Here is an 8,241-nt window from a genome sequence, read left to right on the forward strand (position 1 = left end):
TCTGAGTTCAAAAAGTTTCTGGAAAATGCTGTCAGGCACATGTTGTAATTCTTGCGGTGTCCTGGGCAGGGCCAGGAGTTGGACTTGATGTTCCTCATGGGTTCCTTCCAATTCAGCATATTCTATGACTCTGTTCTAAGATTCTATGAAAAAAAATTATTTTTAGAATAGCACCAGGAAAAAAGCAGCAGCATGGCATTACTAGTTCAGCTACAACTTTGCACTCTTACATTTTTAGGTATCATCACTTCACATATGCAACAGCATTAGAAGTCAAAGGACAGAAACCTGGGCTCTGCAGAGATATTATCTCAATTTTACGCACAATAAAATGGAGGAACAAAGACCACAACAAGGTGTGCCTGTGTCAATACCAAGAGCATGTGGTTTCATATTATACTTAATCTGCTGAAAATTAGGGCGTGGGGGTGGAGGAGGAAACACAGAAGCAGCAGCCCTGCCCCTGCTTCTAGCTGTACATTCCTGCTGCTTCCCTGGAGTATGTGCTAACAATCATGCAGCTGCAGGACAAACCCATCTGGTGTACTGATCCAGTAAAATGTTGTGCCTTTTAGCTGATTGGTTTTTTCACCTGGTCAGTGCACTAGTAACACCCCACTATAGGCCATGCCTTTTAGGAATCCACAAGTTCAGTTTATATGGTCCCCAAGGAAGAAGAAGGGTGCACAGATAGCCTAGCAAAGAGGATGACTGTCCCCGTGTCACCTCTCCTTGGCTTACTCTATGTAGAGGTATACAAGGTGAACAGTAAGAAAATTAGCTGCTTCATGCTCCAGCTCTTCATATGTTTGAAGCCTTAAATCAGAGGAGAAATACAGTTTTCTACCCTGGGCGCTTTTCTTGGCCGTGGGTCAACCCAAAATAATAGTAATTAGTTAGGCAGGCAGGACAGAATCTGGCAGAACTTAACAAGAAATCGAAAACTTTCAAATGCCCTTCTGTCCATTGTTGTCTTCCCTACACAACCCTGTCTTCTGTGTAATCTTGTCAGTTTTTTGCAGCATAACTAAAATCTTGAAATAGCCTCTCAAGAAAAACCAAAAAAATCCAAACCAAAACCAAACAACAAATGCTGTATTAACTCAAAGATTCAGGCAGACAAAATTATTTTGTTTTTCAAAGAGCACTGGCAACACAACACGGAAGGTAAAATCTTTCACACTCTCTATTTTGAAAGGCTAACGTCAAGCTGATAAATGCCAAGCATAAGAGTACAATGGTTGTGAAGAACCGTATGGGTATCTCCGGTTTTATTTTCCTTTTTTTCATTTCCATTTTTATTGGTGTCTCTCATATCACTATCTTGCATTACATACACATCAGTTTTGTCTAATGAATGCCTGTAGATCGGGTTTTGAATCATGAAGAGCTTTTCACAGAGAGATATAAATAACAATATGGGACTGACTGCACCATGATTTTCAATGATGCAATTGCTGCGAGTGTCAGACCTCCCTGGGGACCACAGCAGAAAGCACAATTCAGGAAGCACTGGCAAAATCAGCTAAGCCTCCTCCACCATGTGGTTTCCACAAGCAGAGCTTTACCAGGAATGGAGGGACATAGGCTGTTACCAGGCCTGCAGAGATGAGTCAAAAAAATAATTTAAAAACATTTAAAAAAACAAGTAAAGAAAAATCTAGTAAGGATATGAACTCCAAGGGCCTTGAATGAAAGCATGATGAACACAAGCAATGATGCTGTTATTTAGCTGCTGTCACATCATTCTAGATGCCGTAGAAGACTTCTTTCCTGTCTGATATCCTCGAGGCTACAGGTTCCCACCAAGACCTGGTCTTCTGTCAGGACCTGAAGTCCCAGGAGTGAAATAACAGCAGCCTCAAGGCTCCTCCCCACTCTCCCAATGCACAAAAACACAAACTACAACCACAGTAAAAATGCCTTTGTCCCTCTGCACCAGCCTCACTGCAATTTCCTAACACAATCAAAAGGCGGGCACTGGAAAAATTCACCTCTCCAGCTTAATCCATCTTGGCACTAACTGCAAAAGCAAGAAGCCAAGTCTCTCGAGAATTACAACTTACACTATTTAATCAGTTAAAGCATATTCTGGGATAGCTGCATAAAGCCTGTACTAAGACTAATACACACCAATTACAGTGTCTGGATTTTTAGGTGAAATCAGTTTCTTTCCTTTTTTTTTTTTTTTTTTTTTTTTCCTGTGCCTCAGAATACGAGAGAATAAATCACTGTTGCTTAAAGCAGAGAAAGGCAAAGGTGGGTTGTTACTGCTCTCCAGAGCAGGCTGGGAGAAAGGACGAAAGATCAGAGCAACATCTGAAAGGTGAAAGGAAAACTTTTTTCCTACAATTCAAGGGCAAAATAGCTGATAAGCAATTACTGGGAAATAAACCTGCTACTATGTCTGGCATAAAAAAATACCCTCAGGTTCTTCTTAGGAGGGCAAAAAAGATACAAAAGGGTGAAGCACTTGATAGGTAAGACAAAATAGGTGTTTTGTTACATTAAAGAAATGGTGAGAAGGTTTGAGGTGGTTTATCAGTGCCCTGATAAAAGGAGTGAAATTGCCCCACAGGTCTGAAGGGCTTCACTTAAACTCCAAACAAGTTTTATCACTGTTGTCCCCCATTTCAGACCTCCTCTGAGGTCTGGCACTTAGTTAAAATTCATTTATTTTAAAATGTAGATATTTAAAACACATTGTCACTCCCAGATTCATCTTCAAAATACTCTTCTTCATAAAAAAAATAATTCAAAGCTGTCACTTCCCAATAGTTATGACAAAAAGATACTGAACTATTCAGCATCCAGAACCTAAGATGGAAAGATAACTGGTACAGTCTCTGATGAAATAGAGACATGGACAACAAATTGCTCACTTATTTCTGGATGCCATTGAGGAGGTTTAATTTCCTTCCATCGAGGAAGGAATTTCCTTCCATCTTCTGTCTGCAAAGATAGTACAGCCTATGGTTTACAGACTTACTAGGACTAAACATCCCAGTAGTTGTTTATTCATTCTAAACATAGGTGAAGGAAGGTGCTCAATGCCATGGGAATAACCAAATACTATGAATTTCTAAATCAACATACACCCATTTGAAGTAAGAGTGGAAAACAAATGGCAGTGTACTCAAATACTGAAGATGGATTTCAAAAGGAGAATGAAAACTTTACCGACGTTTGTTGATTATAAACAGAGACACACTTATCTTCATGGAACAGGCATTTTCTGTTCTCAAGGGCATCAAGGGAAAAACATTTCACTTTTAAATAGTCATACAGTTGTGAATTTATCTAGTTTTTCAGATTTCAGTTCCCCCTGGCTGCCACAAAAAGTGTGATCATAATGTGGTCACATAATGCCCTGCCAATGCTTTATAATGCCAAATCAACTTCATTCAGGAGTATTTGCACTCCTAAACAGTTCATCAAATTACAGATGATATAAAAACATCACAAATTTAACATAGAGAAAACAATCCATTCTCTTCAGCGGAAGCCAAAGCTTGCAAGGAAGAGAAACCACCAAGACTAAAAGAGAAAGGGAAGTTATCAAAATGAACTTTTCAGGTACATGGAAGTTTTGAAAAGAATCCTACAAAAAACCCACCAAAAAACACCAAGAACTTATTGCTGCGGGTAAGTTCAACAGAACAGAATTTAGACTTCAAATCAGGAGGACAGAAGAAACAGATTATAAGAGAAAGGATACTTAAGTCAACTATTTAACAGGAAAGGCAGATGATAATAGCAAAATTTAATGTCTTCTCTGCTCAAGTCTTCACAAGAAAATTAATTAGGAAAAATATTTATGACAATTTTTAACAAAGAGTCAGAAGTGTAGGCTAGCAAAGAAAAATACTAGTTAAATATTTATACAAGTTCAATGCATTCAAGTCAGCAGAATATGACAAAATTGATCCAAATTTCCTGGAAGAACTAGCCAAAGTAGTTACTGAATCATGAGAAACAACTGCAGAGACCTTTTGTAGAAAACTGAGATCAGAGAAGATCAAAGTCAGGCAAATAGAAGAAGGACCTTAGATGCTTTTGATCAAACACCCAAAGGTTTCACAATAAAGCTGAACTATTAAGACAGTTGTTTACTCCTGCAGTGGTTAGTCCTGTTCCCTCCTCCCATACTGGCAGCCTGGTTCTGGAGCTTGTTTGACCTCTTAGTGAGCCAGTTTTACTGAATCATCTTTCGCTTCAGTTCCCTAGATGAACTAGCTGCTCATCAAGGGGCCGGCCAAGCACAAAGGATATCATCAACAATTAACCCTTCCAGCAGCAGCTAGTTGTTACCTTCTCTCAGTCACAGTATGAAGTCTCATGCTAGTTTTGAGAGGTAGACAGAAGGACGTGAGAACAAGCCATCAAACATCGCTAACTTCGTTACAGGATTTAGAGTGCAACCATTTTTCCTAATGTAGCCTAAACTTGCTGGGTAATTCTATTATCTAAAGATTTGAACACATTCTTTGGCTGCAGTAACAAGAGAGCAGGAAGTCTGAAATCCCTAACAGCAAGACCAGGTGTCTTGTCTCTGGGAAAGGCTCAGCCAAAATTTAATCGTCGCCTGTATCTAGACCAGAGTCTGCTACTTGAGTAGTCCTGGTCTTGAAGCTACTAGAAGTAACAATCAGCCAGCACAGATTTGTTTAGAAAAAAGAATCTGATTTCCTTTTGATAAGATAACCAAACTACTTGAAAGGAAGATGATACAGATCACTATTTCTCCAAGATTCTTGATAGTTTTGCCTTACAGCAAACTAATACAGCCTGCAGGAAATGGCAGAGTAGCCCAAACACTTGCAAACAGCGCTCTCAAGCCACAGCTACCAGTTTCCAGCCAAACCACAATGGGATTTTCAATATATGATCAGCTGAAACCTGTGCTGCCTCGTGACAGATACGATACTTTCATCTACAGCTGGGAAAGCAGGAAAGCTGGTGATACACAAGTGGCACATTCTCGAGTGTGGGAAACACAAGATCATAATGCGACAACAGAAACTGCCTCGACTGGACATCAATACACTAACTTGGACGAGTGCATACTTGTACATACAGGATAGGAGTCTAACGACAAATATGAAGGGAAATTTGAGTATCAGTCCTCGGAGAAGCATGGGATTATAGACAAGCACAAGGTGAGTATGCTGCTGTTAAAAAAAGACAGCAGAATAACAAATCTGCTCTACTCAAAAACAGCATTATCCTGTTTTGCACAACAGATTTTAGAAAAACAGAGACATAATTAAGCTGAGGTTTCACAGTAGCTTAAGTCACTCTAGTTGCTGGCTGTCACAGTACTCCCTCTGCCTCACACTGGCTTCAGTAGTTCTGACCAGTGCTTGCTGGTAGCACTACATAAACACAAAAACTACCCTGCTTCAGAAAAAAAATGTTTTCTGCCAGTTTAGAGCCTTTGTGAGTCACTTCAAGTGCTGATGGGCCCAAGAGAGGCAGGCAGTTGTAACAGCAGCAGTCAGACAGCTTGAACTGTTGGAGAATGGCAGCTTAGTCCTGACAAAAGCAACAAGTACGCTGGGGTACAGAAAGCGTGACCCATGTGATGAAGTAGAATGAATCAGTTTGCTCAGGACAGAGAACACATAACTAAGATGGAGGACAGGCTACAACTGCAAATCGGCACAAGATCTTTCTGAAAACGAAGAACGGTTCACCAGAGATAGGAAAACAGAACCTGCTCTATTTGTAGCAAAGATGACGTCAGGCATTAGGACAAGCTTTTTAGCTATAAAGGCTGTCTGCTGTAGCACTCCACTGCCTACAGGGGGGACATCCTCTGAGCACTTAAAGAATCTTCTTATCATCGGAATAGGAGATAAATTTGATAACGTTGTGGATTTCCTTAATAAACAGAATTTTAGTTACTCTTACTATCCAAGTCCAGGGCACTGTGTACAACACAGGTAAAAAACACCATTTAAGAATGCAGCAAAGGTACAGTGAGGTATCTGACAGCAACAGCTAACAAAATAGGATAACTTTTCTAATGACCAAACATTTTAAATGTCCAATTTACTGTTCTGTCTCACATCAACTCCTGGAAGAATAAAATAAACCGCATCTCTCAATCCCAAAGGATTATTTAAGGGCCTACACACTTCATCCATCAGTAACATCAAAACTGTTGCCCTGAAAAGCAAAGCATGGATGCACCTATTTCAACCTCGCTAACATTTGGTGGAATTTAGCAAATACAGACGCTTACAGACAGCAACAACACAGTATACAGGGAACACAATGAACGCAGGTAACATGGAATTCACAAAATTAAAGAATCCTCAGAGTCAAACTAAAGTTATAAAGAGCACAGCTTTAGAGATTATAATTGCCATGTAAGCAGAACTACAGTCTTACCTAATTACAGCATCTCAATCACACAAGAAGGAAAGTTTTTCTGGACGATTTTCTAGCGCAAAGCTAGCACTAATATTAAAGTCACAGGCGAGACACAGACCTCAAGTTCTGCAACAGGGTTAAAGGATGCAAGAATGAATGCTTTAAGAAAAAAGTGCTTTTCATTTACTTCTTCAAAGGAAAAAGGGAGCAGGCAAGTTCCTATACAAAAACTGTAGAAAATTAAATATGACGATCATTACAAACTGGATAGTTTTATTCAAAACAATCATTCCCACCCAGGCAACAGTCGTGGTAAATTTGGTCAAAACTCTGTGGAAGGCTTAATAAAAGTAAAAAAATACACCTACAAGAACAAACCCCAAATGACTACAATATCTGGAGTTCTAAACAAAACCTGTATACTGATCCGGCTGCTGGGTTCACGGGATAGAAAGAGCCCCAGGTGCTTGTTTCCCTTCAAGTAAAACCCACTCTGTCAAGAGATCACAACTTTTCCTGCCGCCACGGCTTAAAGTTAACTGAAAATGCTCCCACAGATAAAAGGCAAAGTGAAACTACACGAGATCTTCTCCTCCCCCTAGACCCTCTGCTTGGCCCGTTCAGTAAGCTAACCCAGCCAAAAAACAACTCATGTTTTCTTTACCCGATCAGCAAATGGAACAGGCTCAGACGAAAGGCCCTGGTGAACCCCAGAGCACTACAAGGTGGCACGTGGAAATCGGGAAGGAAGCATGAACTCCTCCATCCTGCTGGCACCCGTAAGCTATTATAGCGTCTCTCACACAACTTCACTCTTCTTTTAAATGTGTGTTAGCCAGTCTGGTTCTCCAAACAGCTATTTCAGTACAGAGACGGGAGGCACTAGTTCTTTCAGCAGGAGTGCTGGCTGTGAAGTATTTGCCCAAAACCCTCCCACCGCACTCAGAGCTGCTGCAGGGAAGTTTGCCTTTCAGGTGACACACCAGTGCTGGTTACTAACTACCCTGACGCCAGAACAAACATTATTTTTTGTCCGCGAGCAAAACTGCATATATTTAAAATAAAAGAACGCGCCCAGAGTACCTCTAAGCCACTCGCCAGCCAAACGCTGCGCATAAAATCGCAAGCACAGACGGTGAGCGGGCAGCACGCACAGAGTCCTGCCCGGCAGGGCTGGCCGATAAACACCGCCCAGGGAGCGCCAGGACAGCGCTGCAGGGTGGGACACGCGGCCCGGGAGCAGCCCCGGCCCGGGAGCGGCCCGGCCCGTCCCGGCGCGGCACGGCGGGGAAGCGGCGCCCGCAGCCCCGGGAGCGGCCGGACCGCACGGGAGCTGCCGGAGGGGCCGGGGCGCTGACAGCCGCCCGGGGCGGCGCGGCGAGGGCGGCGGCGGCGCGGTACCTTGTCGCAGTAGAGCCCGACGAGCTGCTTCATGCGCCAGTGCGGGGCGGAGAACACGTCCACCTCCTCGGGGAAGGGAGCCATGTTCTCCCCATCGGGCCGCGCCGCGCGGCGGCGGCGCGAGCGGCAGCGCGAGCATCCGCACCGCGCCTGCGCGCGCGCCGCGTGACCGCGGCCGACCGTGCCGCGCCTGCGCCGCTGGCCCCGCCCCTGCCCCCCATCTCCCCCCGCCCCGCCGGGCCCGCCCTGGCGTGGGTGGCGATCCCGGCACTCGGCATTCCTGGCGCCGGGGTGGGAATGTGGCTCGGGTTCGGGTTCTGCTGTGGAGGCGCACCTTCGGGACCGTGCGAGTGCGCTGACGTACTGCCCGGCTTGAGTTAATGGCTTGTGGAAGTAAGGAAACAAAGTGCAGAACCCCAGAGTCGATCAGGCTGGAGGAGCCCTGAGGTCACCGAGTCCAAC

At 43.6% G+C, this 8,241-nt stretch overlaps 1 protein-coding gene across 3 annotated transcripts in view; it reads right to left on the reverse strand.

The window, feature by feature from the left end:
• FBXL5 (F-box and leucine rich repeat protein 5) overlaps positions 1–7,923 on the reverse strand; it is a 35,607-nt gene extending 27,684 nt beyond the window's left edge. Inside the window, exon 1 of one of the 3 annotated variants that reach the window (XM_050338411.1) lies at positions 7,780–7,923. In XM_050338411.1, coding sequence (XP_050194368.1) covers positions 7,780–7,863 — 84 coding nt within the window. In that variant the 5' untranslated portion in view covers positions 7,864–7,923. Of the gene's footprint in view, positions 1–7,042; positions 7,245–7,461; positions 7,510–7,779 lie in introns of those variants that run through there. The other 2 variants (XM_050338412.1, XM_050338413.1) reach the window with 2 other exon arrangements.
• Positions 7,924–8,241: the final 318 nt, after the last annotated feature.

Source organism: Myiozetetes cayanensis, unplaced genomic scaffold (assembly GCF_022539395.1).
Source record: "Myiozetetes cayanensis isolate MyiCay16 unplaced genomic scaffold, myiCay2020 scf7, whole genome shotgun sequence".
In the NCBI taxonomy this organism is placed as follows: domain Eukaryota; kingdom Metazoa; phylum Chordata; class Aves; order Passeriformes; family Tyrannidae; genus Myiozetetes; species Myiozetetes cayanensis.